This window comes from Stegostoma tigrinum, chromosome 2, assembly GCF_030684315.1.
Source record: "Stegostoma tigrinum isolate sSteTig4 chromosome 2, sSteTig4.hap1, whole genome shotgun sequence".
In the NCBI taxonomy this organism is placed as follows: Eukaryota; Metazoa; Chordata; class Chondrichthyes; order Orectolobiformes; family Stegostomatidae; genus Stegostoma; species Stegostoma tigrinum.
Genome location: NC_081355.1, coordinates 121772203 through 121793788, shown reverse-complemented (window position 1 = coordinate 121793788; position 21586 = coordinate 121772203). Strand labels below are relative to the sequence as shown.

General features: G+C 42.3%; 1 protein-coding gene across 1 annotated transcript in view; it reads right to left on the bottom strand.

The window, feature by feature from the left end:
- gpr158a (G protein-coupled receptor 158a) overlaps positions 1-21586 on the bottom strand; it is a 568943-nt gene that overhangs the window by 228173 nt on the left and 319184 nt on the right. The window contains exon 4 of the mRNA XM_059638942.1: positions 8454-8668. Within this exon, the coding sequence (XP_059494925.1) occupies positions 8454-8668 (215 nt within the window). The remainder of the gene's footprint in view (positions 1-8453; positions 8669-21586) is intronic.

The following is a 21586-nucleotide window of genomic DNA, read 5'->3' as shown; positions in this document are numbered from 1 at the left end:
TGAACACCCAGATCTCTCTGTATATTTAGTTTCCCTAGGACTTTTTCCATTTACTGCATAGTTCGCTCTTGAATTTGATCGTCCAAAAAGCATCACCTCACATTTGCCCGGATTGAACTCCATTTGCCATTTATCTGCCCAACTCTCCAATCTATTTATATTCTGCTGTAATCTCTGACAGTCCCCTTCACTATCTGCTACTCCACCAATCTTAGTGTCATCAGTGAACTTGCTGATCAGACCACGTACAACTTCATCCAAATCATTTACCTATATCATAAACAACAGTGGTCCCAGCACAGATCCCTCTGGAACACTGCTAGTCACAGGTCTCCAATTTGAGAAACCACCTCCCACATCTACCCTCTGTCTCCTGTTGCCTAGCCAGTTTTTTATCCATCTAGCTAGCACACCCTGGACCCCATGCGATTTCACTTTCTCCATCAGCTTGCCATGGGGAACCGCTACTTAGTAATGGGTAATTAGCGATGGGCAATAAATGATGGCCCAGTCACCAAAGTCCATAACCCATGAATGAATTTTAAAAATCAGATATTGTCACCTCCTCCCTATCTCTGTAATTTTCTTCCATTCCAGGGTCCTCCAAAATATCTATAAACCTCTAATTTTCACCTCTTGGCATCCAAATTTTAATTGCTTCACTGTCACTGGACCAGCCTTCAACAATCTTGGGCTTAAGCACTGGATCTCCTTTCCTAACCATCTACGCCTTGACAGCTCTCTCTCCTCTTTTTAGAAGCTCTTCTGACCTTTCTCTTTGAGCAAGGCTTAATGATCTGTCCAAACATCTCCTAATGTAGCCCTCACAAAATTTTGTTTGATAACACTTTTGTTATGAGCCTTGAAATTGTAATTTCATTTAAAGGCATCGTATAACTGCAGGTCATTGATGCACGCAAACCCATATTTGTGTGTAGATATATAACTTTCTTATGATCAAGTACAGCATTATTCATGATTCTACTGTGCAGCATTGTTAGTGAACATAAATGACATTTGGACTAACGAGGTTTATTTTCATTCACCTTTTCATGGCATGTTGCCAGAATATGTTTCAAGCTAATAAACCACTACCTCGGGGCAGACTTAATAGAAGCGAAAGAAAAGTAAATGTGCTCCTGCTTGAAAAAAGGTACCTAGAAATGTATTGTAAATTGAACATTATGTAAGATTGAGAATGTTAAATGGATTTCAAGGCAATTTGTAAAATGCCTGACCAAGCGTAACAGTCTTATCACAAAAGGAAAGAATGATGAAATAAAATCTTTAGGAAAGGAGTTTTTGCTTTGTGTTATGAGATAGCTTTCATCATTTCCATGGAGGTACAACTGCATTACATTGCAATCACCCTTGCCAAAGGAGATACCCAAAATTGTCACTTTGTCGATATGGTTTCATGATGTTACTTTCTATTCAGCAAGTCTTTGCCAGTCTAAACTTGTTCCTTCAATACTAAGTCATCAATCAACTTTCCACTTTGTCTTATCTCCAACTTTATGAATTACTACTTGGGGTTCTGACTCCTCACAGCCAGTTATGTGTTTGACTGCAAATATTCAGTTGATCTCACACTGTAAACTGAGGTCAACTCTCCGGGCACATTTGCTTCTGCTTCCAGTAAGCTGGGGGTTTGCCAAGCCATTCCAGTACAGCTACATCTACCAGACAATATGAAAAATTGCCCAAATATGTCCTGTATGCAAAAAAAGGCAGGATAAATCCAAACCTGGCTATTACTGCCCCATCAGCCTACTCTTGATCATCAGTAAAGTGATGGAAGGTGTCATCAACAGTGTTATCAAGCAGCACCTGCTCAGCAACAATCTGCTCAGTGAAACCAAATTTGGGTTCTAACAAGGCAATTCAGCTCCTGACTTCATTGCAGCGCCTTGGTTCATACACAGTCAAAAAACCTAAACTACAAAGTTTAGGTGTGAATAATAGTGATGCCAAAGAAGCATGTGACCAAGTGAGGCATTTACGGAGCTGTAGCAGAGTGAGAGTCGAAGGTAATCAGGAGAAAAATACTATACTGTTTGGAATCAAAACAACCTTAAAGGGAGATTGTTCTGATTGTTGGAGGTCAGTCATCTCAACTTTAGGGCATTTCAGCAGGAGCTCCTCAGGGTAGTGACCGACCCCACCATTTTCAGCTGTTTCATCAATGATCATCCCCCAGCATAGCTGGGGGTGTTTGATGATGATTGTATGTTCATGACTCCTCAAATACTGAGGCAATGTGTGTCATAATGCATCAAGATCTGAAAAATTTCCAGGCTTAGGCTGACAAGCGCATGTGACATCCATACCACACAAGTACCAGGCTATGACTGTCTCCGACAACAGAGAATCCAACCATTGCACTTCCATATTCGTGATCAGTGATAATGGGAACTGCAGATGTTGGAGAATCCAGGATAACAAAGTGTGGAGCTGGATGAACACAGCAGGCCAAGCAGCATCTCAGGAGCACAAAAGCTGACGTTTTGGGCCTAGACCTTTCATCAGAGAGCCTGATGAAGGGTCTAGGCCCGAAACGTCAGTTTTTGTGCTCCTAAGATGCTGCGTGGCCTGCTGTGTTCATCCAGCTCCACACTTTGTTATCCTGCACTTCCAAATTCCATGGCTTACCATCTCCAGACTTCCCATTATCACCATCCTGATGGTCCTGATTGACCTGAAACTGAACTAGACTAACCATATAAATACTGCAAGAAAAGGTCAAGAGGCTGGGAATTCTGCAAGGGAATAATTCATCTTGTGACTCCCCAAAGTCAGTATATAAACTGCAGTTGCATTTCCAACAACCCTCAAAATTTTTGGCACATCCAAGACAAAACAACTTGCTAGATCAGTACCACATCCACAAACATTCACTCCCTCCATCACTAATGATCAGTAGCAGCAATGTGCACCAACTGCATGAAGCACTGCAGAAATTCATCAAAGCTCCTTGGACAGAACCTTCTAAATTCATGAAAAACTCACCATGACCTTCCCAAGGGCCATTAGTAATGGACAACAAATGCTGTCCTAGCCTGCAAGTACCACAGCCCTTACTGAATGAAAAAAAATTGGAACTAGCTGCTCTCAAGGGTAGATCTCATTTTTAACATGTGAAAATAATTGGGTGCAGAATGAGATCTAGACTAAGTCTAAACCTAGACTTTCTTTATGGGGTTCCTCTTGGTCCTATAAAGAAAAGATTAATCATTTTATGATTAGAAACCTCGTCTTACTGAACACGACAATTGAGTGGGCAATATAATGCTTGATGATTATATGGTGACAAGGGTTCAATGTCTCACACATGGCAACAATTTTCATAGAGCTATAGAGTCACACAACATGGAAACAGGCCCTTCGGTCCAACCAGCCCATGCCAACCACAATCCCAAATTAGAGATAATGGGAACTGCAGATGCTGGAGATTCCAAGATAATAAAATGTGAGGCTGGATGAACACAGCAGGCCAAGCAGCATCTCAGGAGCACAAAAGCTGACGTTTCGGGCCTAGACCCTACAATCCCAAATTAAACCAGTTCCCCTGCCTGCACTTGGCCCAAACCTTTCTTAGGCATATACTTATCTAAATGTCTTTTACATGTTGTAACTGTACCCGCATCCACCAACTCCTCAAGACATTCATTCAACACATAAACCACTCTCTGAGTATAAAATTTGCCCGGTATGTCCTCTTTACATCCTCTTCCTCTTACGTTAAACATATGCCTCCAAGTCTTGAAGTCTCCGCAACAGGGAAAAGATACCTGCCATTCACCTCATCTATACCTCTCATGGTTTGAGCAGGAACTTAACCTGCTCCACTTTAAGTCTCTTAACCTAGTGTATGCTTTGCCATGGGAATTAAAACTCCCTCTTTTAATCATTTCTAATCTCCTTACTTTCTCACGGGGTTATTCTTTCATAGAAAAGTCCAGAATTCAGCACCTCAGTGTAACATAATACATTCTGCGTTGCTATGAGCATTTGCTTTTCGTGAATTGTATAACATCAACCATTGCAGAGTGCATTCTGCTTTTAGTTTTTCCAAGTGCCAAGAGAAGTAGAAGCCACCTAAACGAAATGTAAAGTCTTCAGCCATTTGCAGCACTCTGCATCTCCCCCTCTTACAGTTATGTGCATCTGAATGATAGAATCTCTGACAATGCTGCACACTTTCAGTAATGAATTGAATTGCCAGCTGATGGAATATATGCACCATTCCTGGAGTGTGGTTTGAGCCGATTGAACATCCGAATGAAAAGTAAAAATGATATCACATAGGCATGGCTGCTGCTAAAATTATTCAGAGCATAGCAGACTTTGTGAATTCTGAGTTTCTCAGTGTCCACCATTTTCAAATCATTTGCAAGGCCAAAAAAAAGGAACAAAAATTGTCAGAAATCTACTTCGAGAATTCACCAAGTTTCTTCTTAACTTACTTTCCTTGGTTTATTCAGTGAAAATGTGCTTGCGCTCAGCCTGCACCCATCATTCTGTCATCATAACATGAGATGTAATCACTGGTCTGAATCTCCACTCTGATACTCAATACTGACCCTATGCTATAAAGTGTTACTGGCACGAAAGTACCTGTTCCAACACTGAATTAGTAATGGGTTCTGATGTTGAGCATATAACACATATTTCTTTTTTTTTCTGAGATAATGGGAACTGCAGATGCTGGAGAATTCCAAGATAATAAAATGTGAGGCTGGATGAACACAGCAGGCCAAGCAGCATCACAGGAGCACAAAAGCTGACGTTTCGGGCCTAGACTCTTCATCAGAGAGGGGGATGGGGAGAGGGAACTGGAATAAATAGGGAGAGGGGGGAGGCGGACCGAAGATGGAGAGTAAAGAAGATAGGTGGAGAGAGTATAGGTGGGGAGGTAGGGAGGGGATAGGTCAGTCCAGGGAAGACGGACAGGTCAAGGAGGTGGGATGAGGTTAGTAGGTAGATGGGGGTGCGGCTTGGGGTGGGAGGAAGGGATGGGTGAGAGGAAGAACCGGTTAGGGAGGCAGAGACAGGTTGGACTGGTTTTGGGATGCAGTGGGTGGGGGGGGAAGAGCTGGGCTGGTTTAGGGATGCAGTTGGGGAAGGGGAGATTTTGAAACTGGTGAAGTCCACATTGATACCATTAGGCTGCAGGGTTCCCAGGCGGAATATGAGTTGCTGTTCCTGCAACCTTCGGGTGGCATCATTGTGGCACTGCAGGAGGCCCATGATGGACATGTCATCTAAAGAATGGGAGGGGAGTGGAAACGGTTTGCGACTGGAAGGTGCAGTTGTTTGTTGCGAACTGAGCGGAGGTGTTCTGCAAAGCGGTCTCCAAGCCTCCGCTTGGTTTCCCCAATGTAGAGGAAGCCACACCGGGTACAGTGGTTGCAGTATACCGCATTGGCAGATTTGCAGGTGAACCTCTGCTTAATGTGGAATGTCATCTTGGGGCCTGGGATAGGGGTGAGGGAGGAGGTGTGGGGGCAAGTGTAGCATTTCCTGCGGTTGCAGGGGAAGGTGCCAGGTGTGGTGGGGTTGGAGGGCAGTGTGGAGCAAACAAGGGAGTCACGGAGAGAGTGGTCTCTCCGGAAAGCAGACAGGGGTAGGGATGGAAAAAGTCTTGGGTGGTGGGGTCGGATTGTAAATGGCGGAAGTGTCGGAGGATGATGCGTTGTATCCGGAGGTTGGTAGGGTGGTGTGTGAGAACGAGGGGGATCCTCTTTGAGCGGTTGTGGCGGGGGCGGGCTGTGAGAGATGTGTTGCGGGAAATACGGGAGACGCGGTCAAGGGCGTTCTCGATAACTGTGGGGGGAAAGTTGCGGTCCTTGAAGAACTTCGACGTCTGGGATGTGCGGGAGTGGAATGTCTTATCGTGGGAGCAGATGCGGCAGAGGCGGAGGAATTGGGAATAGGGGATGGAATTTTTGCAGGAGGGTGGGTGGGAGGAGGTGTATTCTAGGTAGCTGTGTGAGTCGTTGGGCTTGAAATGGACATCAGTTTCAAGCTGGTTGCCTGAGATGGAGACTGAGAGGTCCAGGAAGGTGAGGGATGTGCTGGAGATGGCCCAGGTGAACTGAAAGTTGGGGTGGAAGGTGTTTCTGAAGTGGATGAACTGTTTGAGCTCCTCTGGGGAGCAAGAGGCGGCGCTGATACAGTCATCAATGTACTGGAGGAGGAGGTGGGGTTTGGGGCCTGTGTAGGTGCGGAAGAGGGACTGTTCCACGTAACCTACAAAAACGCAGGCATAACTGGGGCCCATGCGTGTGCCCATGGCCACCCCCTTAGTCTGCAGGAAGTGGGAGGAGTCAAAAGAGAAGTTGTTGAGATGAGGACGAATTCGGCTAGGCGGATGAGGGTGTCGGTGGAGGGGGACTGGTCGGGCCTGCGGGACAGGAAGAAGCGGAGGGCCTTGAGGCCATCTGCATGCAGAATGCAGGTGTATAGGGACTGGACTTCCATGGTGAAGATGAGGTCCTCACCCTCAACAACTTCTCTTTTGACTCCTCCCACTTCCTACAGACTAAGGGGGTGGCCATGGGCACCCGCATGGGCCCCAGCTATGCCTGCCTCTTTGTAGGTTACGTGGAACAGTCCCTCTTCCGCACCTACACAGGCCCCAAACCCCACCTCTTCCTCCGGTACATTGATGACTGTATCGGCGCTGCCTATTGCTCCCCAGAGGAGCTCGAACAGTTCATCCACTTCACCAACACCTTCCACCCCAACCTTCAGTTCACCTGGGCCATCTCCAGCACATCCCTCACCTTGCTGGACCTCTCAGTCTCCATCTCAGGCAACCAGCTTGTAACTGATGTCCATTTCAAGTCCACCGACTCCCACAGCTACCTAGAATACACCTCCTCCCACCCACCCTCCTGCAAAAATTCCATCCCCTATTCCCAACTCCTCTGCCTCCACCGCATCTGCTCCCAAGAAAAGGCATTCCACTCCCGCACATCCCAGATGTCCAAGTTCTTCAAGGACCCCAGCTTTCCCCCCACAGTGATCGAGAACGCCCTTGACCGTGTCTCCCGTATTTCCCGCAACACATCCCTCACACCCCGCCCCCGCCACAACCGCCCAAAGAGGATCCCCCTCGTTCTCACACACCACCCTACCAACCTCCGGATACAACACATCATCCTCCGACACTTCCGCCATTTACAATCCAACCCCACCACCCAAGACATTTTTCCATCCCCACCCCTGTCTGCTTTCCGGAGAGACCACTCTCTCCGTGACTCCCTTGTTCGCTCCACACTGCCCTCCTACCCCACCACACCCGGCACCTTCCCCTGCAACCGCAGGAAATGCTACACTTGCCCCCACACCTCCTCCCTCACCCCTATCCCAGGCCCCAAGATGACATTCCACATTAAGCAGAGGTTCACCTGCACATCTGCCAATGTGGTATACTGCACCCACTGTGCCCGGTGTGGCGTCCTCTACGTTGGGGAAACCAAGCGGAGGCTTGGAGACCGCTTTGCAGAACACCTCCGCTCAGTTCGCAACAAACAACTGCACCTCCCAGTCGCAAACCATTTCCACTCCCCCTCCCATTCTTTAGATGACATGTCCATCATGGGCCTCCTGCAGTGCCACAATGATGCCACCCGAAGGTTGCAGGAACAGCAACTCATAGGGGTGAGGGAGGAGGTGTGGGGGCAAGTGGACTTGCCTGGGAACCCTGCAGCCTAATGGTATCAATGTGGACTTCACCAGTTTCAAAATCCCCCCTTCCCCGACTGCTTCCCTAAACCAGCCCAGTTCGTCCCATCCCCCCACTGCACCACACAACCAGCCCAGCTCTTCCCCCCCACCCACTGCATCCCAAAACCAGTCCAACCTGTCTCTGCCTCCCTAACCGGTTCTTCCTCTCACCCATCCCTTCCTCCCACCCCAAGCCGCACCCCCATCTACCTACTAACGTCATCCCACGTCCTTGACCTGTCTGTCTTCCCTGGACTGACCTATCCCCTCCCTACCTCCCCACCTATACTCTCTCCACCTATCTTCTTTACTCTCCATCTTCGGTCCGCTTCCCCCTCTCTCCCTATTTATTCCAGAACCCTCTCCCCATCCCCCTCTCTGATGAAGGGTCTAGGCCCGAAACGTCAGCTTTTGTGCTCCTGAGATGCTGCTTGGCCTGCTGTGATCATCCAGCCTCACATTTTATTTTCTTTTTTTTTCTTATCAGTCTGTTCTGACATGTCATTACACACAACTGGAGCAGGTGGGGCTTGAACCCAGGGGTAGGTACATTACCACTGAGCCACAATAGGGCCCTGATGTGGATCCTTTGAAGTTGAGTATATTCATGGAAACAATATTACTAATGGAATTTTACCGCTGATTTTCATACCTCTCTGCAGACTTTTGTTAACATCCTCATTACAGCATCAAAATGTTATTAGAATCTTAATATTTACCTTACACCTGCGGAAATGGTAGACCACTAGCATTGCAATGAAATCCAACAGCACACAGAAAGCTTGGAATGCGACAATGGCAATGCGTAGATGCTTGTCCTCCTCTGCATGACAGGGACTGTCATCTTGACATGAACTGCATCCATTCCTGCAGGGAAGGCACTCATATTCACTTCCACGGTGGCCCTGGGAAATGGCATGCTGCTTAATCTTCCCTGCAATATATAACAAATTAAAAGCTTTTAGGGTCCTTTGAGCACACAATGTACTAGTGAGGCAACTGTATTTTCAACACAGAGATCAAAAGATTTCTGGATATTAATATACATCAAGGTCCATGGGAAAACAGTGGGAAAGTGATGTTGAGACAGAAGACCGTTTGTGATATAGTCGAATGATGGAACAGGTTCAAGGGGTCTTCTGCTCCTATCTCAATTGTTCCTAATGCCAAAGGGTGGGTTAACTCTATGCCCAATTTCAACTTTAATTCATTCCATAATTACATGAGTTAAGTGCTTTCAGAATAATCCTAGTATTGTGCTGAATATATAGATGGATATAATGCTTCTGATATGTGCTTAAAGCATCTACCGAGAATCTCAGTCTTATGTGGGTGCCTCCTTTCTGTGCAGAATTAGTGTACCTATGCTGCCTGCCATATTAAGTCCTCCAAAACAAAATGGGCAAAGTGTGAATTGAATTTCAAGACCGGGCTGCGTTGCCTGATAGAAACATCTATAATGAGAAGAAAACGATATAGAAATGAATGCAGCAAGTCAAATGAGAAAAGGCCCAAATTATAATTTATTTAGAGTGGCATGGCTTCTGTTAATGTGGTAATTTAAGATTTGCAAACTCTGACATGGTCTTTTCATCGAATACAGACACTGGTTATTGTACTATGTAAAATGAACTAAATTACTCAAGGTTTTTGACGAAGAAACAACTCCACCATTTCAAGAGAATTTATATAAAACCATCAGAGAAAATCCAGACTTTCCTGTTGACTGTAATCTTGCATCCTTATATGCTACTAACTGATTCACTAATTATGCATGAGAAAGATTGTGGTCAAAGACAAGAATCTAATTCATGTAAAAAACATACATGATCCCAAGAGATAACAATGTTGTCAGTTGTAATTTTAGGTTGTTAAGTAGCAAAGGTTCCAGAGCCATGTCAAAACAATTGTCTCATTCATCCACATACTGATACCTTTGCAAAAATCAAGTCAAATGAAAAAAAAAGTCAATTAGTTTTACACGATGTGACATGATGCCACCTCTGACTTAGATCGTCGCTGTCAGCTCATGGCTGTCAAACACAGGATTCTCCCAAAACCATACTGAGTTTTACTTCTTGCCCAAAACTCTTGACACAAAGAACTAATGAAAAATAAGAAAATACTGTCAGCTGTCAACTTTATCAAGTTTTTTTTAGCACATCTCAAAGGAAAGGGTCAATGATCTTGTCACACAGAGATTTGTTAATGTGTTAGCTTCGGGCAAGCTATGTTAATGGACTAATTTCCAGTCCAGCTGTATCAATCAACATAACACTTGTGACATTAACCAGACATTGTCATGTTAAGATAACTTACAATTTACGTTTTGGCATGTGCCAACCGACAGCACATCATGGTGTGCTCAAATATGTGAAGAAAATAGTGTGTCACCCTTGGTGTACTTTATGAAGTATCAAGTATCAAAACTGCATTAGCCTGAAGGGTAGAGTTGGGAAGGTATTACAGTAGTACAGGCTCTATCTATTGCTACAATTTGAGCACATCTCCAGTAATTTGTACGTTGAAATTTACAGCATAGACTGATCTCGATGCTTCCTGGAATTAAATATGTCCACAAAATTCACAAGTCAGATCACGTAACCATTTAACCAATTTCCTGAAGATCAAAAATACAACCATAAAACTTTCCTGCAGGATCTGGTGGAATCATCTGGAAAAGACTACAAAAATAAATTTAGTCATTGCCTCATTGAAAAGCTATCGAACTAGATTGGCATTGTGGTTGATAAGGCCAGCTGAACATCCTGGTGTCGACATCTGAATTTTCTTTTCATTTCCCAAATGTTTTAACCTAAATCAGTACTTTCAACTCTGCATTGAGATTATAAATACTGTGCCCAAGATTTAAGGAACGCTTTTCTTCAGACCAGAGGTCGAGTGGGGTGACATGATCATTTCATCTTCGGCACCTGAAGTTCCTACCCACTTTACAGTCATTTTTTTTCATATTTTCATGGACTGTGGGTATTTTGAAAGAGCCAGCATTTATTGCCCATCCCTAATTGGCCTTGAACTAAGTGCCTTATTGGGTCATTTCAGAGGACAAATAAGAATAAACTACTTTGCTGTGGATCTAGATTCAGACCTGGTAAGAATTGCAGTTCTTCTTCCATAAAGGAAATTAATGAACCAACTGATGATGGCTTTGTATTTACCATTGTTGAGACTAGAGGTAGAATTTTACCATTTAGAGGCTAAGTCCAAAAGTGGGAAGGTTTCGTGGAAAGAAACCCACGGCCAACCTTTGTTCAGAAGGTAGCCTGATTGCCACAGAATCGGGCCGGCTGAGTGGTTGCTGGTGTAATTTCTGCAACAATTCGGAAGCCAGTGCAGGAAGCGCCACCTGCTGCCAACATTGCCCGAACTTGGGAGCACCATCACCAGAAACTCAGAGGGAGGATCACAGGCAACAATGGATGCTATTGTTTGGAATAGTTTCTGGGATTAGGAATCACAAGGAAATGGGACATGGGTTTAGACATGGCAGCAGGGACTATAGTGATTGTATCAAGGCCAACCATGTGGACCTCACAGAATATGAGTTCCTTGATCGGGGCTGTTAATCTGGCCTGATCAGGGAGCCCTGGCTGACAGATATAAACAGGGATGACAAAGATGTTGACACTCTGAGAGCTGACACTGAAAACACAATACTATAGCCAAGGACTGCTCATATGTAAATAAAGGGTGACTTGATGACAGGATATTGGATTCTGCTGACTTATTTCAGTGGCATCGAGAGTGAGGCACTTTCCTAAAGAAACTCTCATAGCAGTTATGTTTGAGTTGGGGTAAACATTTCTTACACCATACCTTTGTTTGGGAAGCCTGACTTGTTCAATCTAGTCATTGAGGATTGGGCCCTTTTTGGGGAAAGAATGTGTTATTTTTTCCAGGCAAACAACATTATGGCAGACGAAAAGGGGTGAATAATTCTCCTGGGAGAGTTGCAGCTTTTTACAGTTATTAGGAGCCTAACTTTCCCTGAGGGGCCAGTCATCAACATCTTTCAGCATTGATAGACTTAGTTCATGAATATCAAGGCTCCTCTAGTTCTGAGATGCTTTTGTTTTTACTCGGTTATTTGAGAACCAGGGGAATATGTATCAGGATTCTTGACTGGGTTAAGATGACTAGCAGGTGATTTTGGTTTATCACGTAATGAGATGCTACAAGACTGTTCGGTGTGTTGGTATCATTGGAAAGTGCAGCAAGTGGTGCATATGAATTGCAGGGTATTCCGATGGAAGTGGACACCCTCACCAGTCAGACTGAGCTTGGGGAGCACCATTTGAGTGTAGGAAATTGCATAACTTCACTCCGGACATATCCTGAACAGAGGGACTCTTTGTGAGCCCACAGCAAAATCCCAAAGCAAAGTCAAGCCTCAGCCAAATGGTTAAAGTTTACTTTAGGATCCTGGCCAGAAAGTCATTGTGGTTGCTGCTGGAATGCAGACTCGAGACAGCTGGAGTCCCACTAGACCTAAACTGAGTAAGATAACATAATATTCCAGAGAGTGCACCCCCCGGAAAGTCCACCTACATCTGGTTTAGAACAGTTAAATTGCTTAGCAACATCCATGTCAGAACCAATTGAAATAAACATATGGTTAAATAGTCACTCAGTTCTAATGGAGATCGATACTAGCGCAGCAGTATCAATGACAGCAGAACCAATTTTTGACAAAATTCGCTCTGGACTCCATGCTTTAGGTTTGCAGAAAATGTAAGCTAGTCTGATAATGTATACCAGGGAGCCTTTACAGGTTAAATGTACAACTTTGGTTCCTGTCTCTTCTGAAAAGCAGCTAGTTCAGCTATCTGTGATTGTAGTGTAAAACTCAGACCCAAGCTGGTTGAGGTGAAACTGGTTGTGAGAGATTCGCCTTGATTCGCACAACATTTTTCAGTTAGAAAATTACTGTCTGACTGAAGTTCCAGTTAAATACCTGGATGTCTTTCAGGAAGGTCTCGGGACTATCAGAGGAGCCAAAGCCACCTTGCACGTTGACCAAGCAGCAATTTCACTATTCTGCAAGGCCCACCCAGTGCCAATTGCCTTATGGACAGAAGTAGAAGCAGAAACCAGAAGGATTAGTGGTCATATTTGGAGGCCGGAAGTTGCTCCAATACTTTTATGGATGAAAATTTTGATAATAACAGACAACAAACACCTATTTGGTCTGTTTAAAGAGGACAAGGCAGTGCGGCTTATAGCTTCAGGCCACATTCAGTGGTCGGCTCTAATACTAATTGCTGAAGTCACTTAGATGAGGCCCAAGTAGATTTGTTCACCAGTTCATTTGAGCATATGCAAAGGGGATATATCAAATGTAGCCAAGTATCACATATAAGCTTCCCCACACCAGTTACACTTAGTTACTGTTATGCATGCCTGATGGTGTCGTTCATATGCATCTTTCAATCAACATAAGGCTAAGGTTGTCACACATACTTATAGTAATTATACCATTTTATCACAACTGAGGATGTCCTTTGTTGGTTAGGAATTCGCTCTCAATTGAAACACATTATGAAAGATTGTTTTCACAAGTGACATACTTCCAGTTTACCAAAAAAAAGACACTTTGCTTGTTCTGCATTTTCTGGTAATAACTGTTTTCTAGCTTTTATGACATGTGTGAGTCATAGTTTCTGTTTCTTTGTCTATTCCCCCTTCACTCACCAATGCCAACCAGCCCAATTACCTGCTCACCAGCTACTTTCTCCACCACAAATTGTGGTGGGGAAAATCCTGCCCTCATTTTTAATTCCAAATTTGCTTAACCAAATTCAAAGTTCACCTGCTACCACTAGGAGATTTGAACCCATGGCCTCAGACAATTAGCCTCATTGTCTGGATTAATAGTCCCATGATAAGTTAAATGAATGGTGAACTTTGAGTAGTGTTCTAGCTAACAGCGAGGCAACATTGACACCGCTGCAATATCAGAAGACGTGATGATGGACCTTAAAAGAAGTCAGAACCAATGCATGGACTTCCAATTTGAGCTAGGGGAGTAGATTAGACTGAGGCTATAAAGATTATGCTTGAAGACTTGGAGGAATTGAATAGTTTTAAGATCCCAAATTGAATGGCAAATCAAGATGGAAGTATGAAAATTAAGCAATGAATTATGTCAGGTGGCACACATTGGAAGAACAGCAGGTGAGTATTATGTGAAAGAAAGGTATCACAGAAACTGAAAGGAAATATCTCCAAGTAGGTTGTGAGACTGGCTTTGTTCTACAGTGCAGAAACTTGGGCAATAGGATGCAGCACAATTATGTTTAAAAGACATTTGAATAGATACATGAATAGGAAAAAATTGGAGGACTATGGGTCACGCGCAGGCAGGTAAACTAGTTAATTTATGTTTGGCATAGATGGTTGGACCAAAGGAACTGTTTCCACACAGTATGACCCTATGACTAAAAGAGAGGAAGAATGGCTTGGTCCTGTAAGATGCAGTTGCTGAGATAGATATGTGGAAGAATGTGGATGGATAAAATCAGGAACCCATGCATAATAGAGTCCATGAGGAAATATCGTAAAAAAGAGCTGAGAAAAGTTTAAAATGACATGGTCAACGATTGTGGAGCAAGAGAGGAAACACAGCGAGGCAATTGATAGAGATGAGACTCTTAGAGAAGAAGAAGAGGTAGACCTAAGACCAGATGAAAAGATATGGTGCTGAGGGAGATTGGAAAAGGAATGCGTAACTGACATAGTGAAAACTGATCAACCAGAATTGCAGTGATGCCTAAATAAATTGTCAGGAGATGAAACAAAATCAGCCACTTTGGATTGAAGTGTTATGTGCATCTGTAGCATTATAACTGTTCTGCAAATGAACTTAAGGTTAGATTAAATAATCTCTATCGGATAGCTAAGTCATGTTAATTGGCTCAAAACGCTTCTGTAAAAAGTTAGATCAATTATAGATAATTTTCAGCAAGTCAGTCCTGTAGAAGTTTGTCTTCATCTGTACGTATTTGAATTACAATTGTCACAAAGCTGCTTGGGTGATAAGGTAACCTGGGATTGCAAAGATATTACTTCCTTGCTCCCTAGATCATATTACTTTCGCTAAGGACACTTGTTCCATTTTTTGGTGGTTCTGAGTGATACCAAAACTGTTAGTGTTGACTGCCATTATAACTGTGAAACTGACAGCAACATCTAGATTTCTGCATTTAACTGTGCATATGGTGATGCAAGAAGTAAATCCAAAAGATGTTGTAAATGATTTCGTCCTCCTCCACAGAGCATACTATTCTAACAGACAGAAATCTTAAAATCACTCCATTTAGTATTAATTTCCACTCTATACACCATTAGTCTTGTTGGAAAAACTCCTGAAAAACTTATAATTCCATGAAAGAGGTATAATTAATGGAATAATAATTCTTAGTTGCTTTCAGAATCTTTCTGGCCAGGAAAACTTAGTTAATATTTCACAAATATAAAATTATCTCTATTACCACAAAAAAAATCTTTAAAACATATTTATGACAATTAATCTACTAACTTAATCCAATGCATACTTCTTGTCCTTTATTTTGCTCACCAGAAAAGTGAAAGATAATTAGTAGTTTTTATTTCCTGGTTTGTTATCTGTCAATTCTTCGATGTGATTGGTTACTTGGTCTGCTTGATACTAACAACATTACTGGACTTTCGATATCCCATACGTCTTACATTGGAATAAAACTAGTCAAGAAAGGTGAAATTCATACCACAAGATTGTCAGCCCTTTGGAAGCAACTTTCTTTGAAGTTAGTGATGAGAGTGACTAGCGTTGGCCAGAAATGGCTTGGGAAAATGATATGAATTGACAAGCTGACTGATAGTATTCAATAAGTTCATTGTAAAGCAAACACACAGTGTGGCAGTTGTGTTTACACACGTTTCATTCAAACATTATGCCTTATTTTTGATTCTAAAATAATAACAAATAAACAGAACATGGTAGGCCTCCTGACTGCTGCAGTAAGTAATTAAAACAAAATGAATTCTGATTTTGCAAAATTTTGAATGACATTCTCAGAAAAAAAGCTATCTGTCTTATTTTTTCAAAATCAAGTTGCACAAACAATAGCTTATTTCTGAAGAAAAAGCTTATGCCACATCATCTGATAGGGATAGTCAGCATGGATTTGTGTGTAGGAAGTCATGTCTGACAAATCTTTTAGAATTTTTTGCAGAGGTAACCAAGAGGATAGATGAGGGTAGGGCAGTGGATGCTGGCCATGTGGATTTTAGTAAGGCCTTTGATAAGGTCCCACAAGGCAGCCTAGTCATGAAAGTTCAGCCACATGAGATCCAGGGAGAGCTAGCTGATTGGATTCAAAATTGGCTAGATGGTAGGAAGCAGAGGGTGATGGTTGAAGGTTGTTTCTTTAACTGGAGGCCTGTGAGTATTGGTGTGCAACACAGAACGGTACTGGGACCTTTGTTATTTGTTATTTAAATAAATGATCTGGATGTGAATGTATAAGGCATGATTAGTAAGTTTGTGGTTGATACAAAATTAGGAGGTATCCTTGATAGCAAGGGATTTGTCAAAAATTACAGAGTGATCTTGATCAGATGGGAAACTGGGCTGTGGATTGGTAAATGCAATTCAATGCAGATAAGTGTGAGGTGTTGCACTTTGGAAAGCCAAACCAAGGTAGGATGTACACAGTAAACGGTAAGGTCCTGAGGAGTGATATGTGTAGAGGGACCTAGGGATACAAGTCTATAGTTCATTGAAAGCAATGTCACAGGTCCACACGGTGATGAAGAATGCATTTAGCATGCTGGCCTTTATTGGTCAAGGCACTGAGTACAAAAGTTGGGACATTATGTTACAGTTGCATAAGTCATTGCTGAGGCCATACTTGGAGTATTGTGTACAGTTTCGGTCACCTTGTTATAGGAAAGACATAGTTAAGGTGGTATTGATAGCTTCTGGCAAGGCATAGATGCTGTGAGCTTGCTTCAATTCACCCTTGTTCTGTTACTCTCCTCCTGCTGGCCATCTAAGTTTTTGACCTGGTGAATGCAGAGAGTAATGCACTATCATTGATCTATCACTTGAAGGAAAAGTTACCAGGAGGAGCTATTTTAGGAGGCCTATAAAGGTCATAGAAAGCAGAGAATTGACAAAGTGTCAAGACAGCAACAATGATAAAACAATCAAAGCATTAGATAATGTTTCACATGCTTCATAATGCTTCATTTTCAAAAACTGCTTCAGGGATTTTGATCAGATGTTATATTACAATTTTCTGGAAATAAAAACACTCAAACACAACACTATCTAAGACTTGATCATCTACTTCTTCAGCTCTCTCTCAAGCTCAATGATTTGTTGCTTCTTGAAGTGGGTGTAAGTTCCTTCAGAATTCTTCCTTACTGACATTGTCAAATGCTTCCTTGTCACTACTTCCCACTAGTCACCTGCAGAATTAGAAATGACCCCCTGTTTAGCCTGGTCATGTGACAACAAGGTGGAAATTCAGTGAAAATAAAGTGAAAAGATTTTTTGGCATGTAATAATTTATGTAGTTAAATATATTTGCTGACGTTTGGGTATAGTTTGCAATGGTTCCTGTTACTGCTACTGGCAGAGAGCATAGGGCCCCTACCCTATAGGTCAGAAGTTGCAGGTTTAAATCCCATGCCAGCACTTGTTACTGATGAATTTGATAAAGAGCTCACATGAGTTTGTTCATATCGTTGGTTACTTTCATGAGAGATATAGGTAAAGGTAGGACCCTTCTGAGGAAGGGTCACTGGGTCCTAAACGTTGACTCAGGTCTTTTCTTCACAGGTTCGCTGAGCTTTTCCAGCAAATTCTGTTTTTGTAGCTAAAGGCCAAGTGTTCAACATACTGCCACTGAGACCAAGTGCAGTGTTACACAAAGGCAATATTCCCCAAGTGATACAATTCCACTGCAGGACATGAAGAGAGGGAAATACATATATATTTAAATTAATTTGTGCGATGTGGGCATTTGTGGCTAGGTCAGCATTATATATCCCGAATTGCTCAGAAGGCAGTTAAGAGTCAATCATGTTACTGCGGGTCTAAAGTCACATGTGGGCCAGATAAGGACAGCACTTTCCTTTCATAAAGGACGTTAGTGAGCCAGCTGGGTTTTTCTGGGCAATCATCAATGGTATTATGGTCATCATTAGACACTTCATTCCAGATTTCTGTCAGATTGAAATTCCACCATCTGCCATGGTGGGCTTTAAACTTGGATCCCCAGAATGTTACCTGGGTCTCTGGGTTAATAATCTAACAACAGTACCTCAAAGCCATCACCTCCACGATACATTTGTGAATCATAAAAAAAGGTGATAAGAAAGACTTTTGGGCAATAGGTGCAGAATTGGAAAAAAAGAGATTAAGTTGGATAATGTAGCTTTTGGGAACAAAACAAAGTTCCTGGAAAAGCTCAGCAGGTCTGGCAGCATCTGTGGAGGAGAAAACAGAGTTAACGTTTCGGGTCCGGCGACCCTTCCTCAGAACCTCAGTTCACCGGGACCGAAACGTTAACTGTTTTCTCCTCCACAGATGCTGCCAGACCTGCTGAGCTTTTCCAGCAACTTTTGCTTTTGTTTCTGATTTACAGCATCTGCAGTTCTTTTGGTTTCTATTTTAAGGTATTTTTTGACCTTCCAAATGGGTTAAATGGGCACCTTCCACCTCATAGAAAAATGATGATGATGTACGTCTTTGAAAGAGCAAATTGAAAATTATGTTAACAGCAAAACAGTCCATTTTTAAGCAGTTATTTCAAAAAAGAGAAATCCCTACATTGAAAAATCAACTCTATGATTTTTACAGATCATTCATACTTTTCACTGACTTTTGAAATGAAGAGGTTGACAGCTTCACCTTAACAGGTTGGCCTTTTTTTTCTCTTCCACTAGGCACTGACATTTGGAATGCTGCAATCTTTCCTTTTATCCTTCTGGAGCTTTATTTGTAAGATTTCTCAAGGGCTTCAAGGCACTTGCAGGCTCTATGACAAGCACACCTACGTTTGACGCCTCCTTTGTAAAATGAATAATGTGCACATTGCACGTTACCACATCTCTTTGATGCATTGTTTAACATTATCCTTATCTGAACTTCTGTCTAAATAAACCAAATAAAAATTCAAGCCGGTTTCAAAACAAAAACAGAGAAAATTTACAGTGCCAGGAGTACACACAGAAGGGAATGGTACATGACAGGACTGGTAAGAAAACTTCACACTTCACAGCCCAATCCACCCTTGGCTGATGCAACTAATCTGCAACAAGCTAAAGGTAACAATTCAACATGGCTATATGTGAGGTAATAAATTATAAACCATTGGGAAGCCCAGCTGCTGGCAAGTCTCTCACAACAGCACAAATTATACAATAAACTAATGAGAGTGGAGAAACTAATTATCCAGAAAGGAAGATATTCTGAAAATAACATGTTTTCAATATCTTAAAATCCATTAGCAAGCTATTAAGCACTTCAGCTGCCTTGGGATAAAAGTAAGCAGCATATTTATGATCTTGCCTGCTCGTCTCTCTTTTGTTTGGGTCAGTCAGTGAAGGACTTCTGCAACATAACCCTGCTAACTGATGAACTAGAAGCTTTTATCTTTTTTTCCCAATTATTGCATATTTCTAGCATTATTTGCTTTCACTATGAATGCTGTTGCTTGTTATGGGTGTTGGTTTAGCACATTGGCTGTATGGTCAGTTTGCAAAGCAGTGCAATGCTGACAGCATGGGCTCAATCTCTACACTTATTGAGGTTATCATAAAGATCTCTCCTTCCCAACTCCTCCCCTTGCCTGGGATTTGATAAGATTTGAGATTTACATCCCTTCTTATAAATTATAGTCCCATGGTTGTGTTTAGGAACATGAATTAAATAATACTGAAGAACAAAAATTTCTCTCCAATGTCAGTCAAGGTGAAATCAAGAACTCAGCGACAACATAAAATCAATAATAGTGAACTGGCATACGTACTGTCTGATTGTCTATTTTTTAAAAATTCATTTCAAGGATGTGTGCTTGAGGAGGTGGTGGTGAGTTGCCTTCTTGAATCATTTCAGTCTATTTGATGTAGGTACACCCATTATGCTATTAAAGTGGAAGTTCCTGGGTTTTGACCCAGCCAAGCTGAAGGAACGGCAATTATATTTCTAAGTCAAGATGGTAACTGACTTGCTGGGGGGAGTTTTAGGTGATGGCATTCCTATATATGTGCTGTCCTTGGCCTCCTGGATGATAGTAGTTGTTGACTTGGAGGGTCTCAGGAGCGTTGGTGGAGAGAATAGATATTTGTGAATGTGGCACCACCCAAGTGGCCTCTGTGTCCCAGAGAGTGTCAGGCTTCTTGAGTGTTGTTAGAGCTACACTCATCCACTCAAATGGGAATATTCCATCACACTCCTGACTTACCCCTTTTAAATGGCAGACAAACTTTAGGAATCAGTAGATGCATTACTCTCTGCAAGATTCCTAGCATCTGACCTGTTCTTGTAGTCACAGCAGTTCAGTTTCTGATCAATGGTAGTTGATAGTGGGGTTTCAGTGATATTAATGAAATGGAATACCAAGGAGTGATTGTTAGATTCTCTCTCACTGAATATTGTCCTTTTCTCATATTTGTATGGTGAGAATGTTACTTGTCTCTTCTCTGCCCAAGCTTAAATATTTTTCAGATCTTACTACATTTAGGCATGGAGTATCCGAGGAGCCACAAATTGTGATGAACATTGATGATTGCACAATGAATGGCTCCATTTATGACCTTCTAGTGGACGGAAGGTCATTGATGAAATAGCTATTGATGGTTTGGTCTTGGACACTACCCCAAGAAAATCCTGCAGACATGTCCTGGAGCTGAGATAACAGACCTCCAAAAAGCACAGCCATCATTCTATTTGCTGCGTAATACTCCATACAGCAGAGGGCTTTCTCCAAATTCTACTCAGTTTTGCTAGGACTCAAAGTGTCACATTCACTTAAATGTGGCCTTGATGTCAATGACATTCATTCTCACCTCACCTCTGGAGAAATAATGAAAAAGGCCAATTTGCTATCACGCTTATTTTTTCACTAGAGCCTATGACCAGTCACAACCCCCACAGCAACTGCACCTATTCAGCATAGTTATGAGATACTTGAATTTTACTTGTAGCTAAATGCTGCATGAATGGAGAGGATAATACATCCTGGCATTCGCTCCCTCTGCTGGACATTGATATAATACATAAACATCCTGCTCAACACTTTCTATGAAATTTACCCTGGGGTGATGAAAACCATAGATTAAGGAAAACCAAACTATTCAAGGCAAATCATGCGTGCTGGTGTGATTTTCACTCAAAAATCTTTACCTGATGCAGCAAGGCTAACACTATCTTCTGTTAACATGACAAACTGGATGTGGATATAGTGAAATTGAGGAATCTTCCTCTTCCTCCAAAGAAACACAGGATAAATTGATGGAGTGTTCACACTGGGAAGGCACGTGGTTGGCCTGGCCACTTAAATTGGTCTCTGTGGTGTTAGCCAGACATTTAGAAACATACAAACGGAGAGCTGAAGGCTCTTCAACCTGTCAAACTTACTCCGCCATTCAGTAAAATCATAGTTAATCTGCTAATATTATGAATTTCACATTCCCATCTCTTCCCAATAACCTTTGATTTCTTTCTCTAACAAAAATCGTTCTACCTATACTTGTTGTAAAGGTATCTATAATCTTGAATTGATAAAATAAATACATAAACTATTAGTTCTAATGGTTTTCATTGGCCCATTCATTTAAA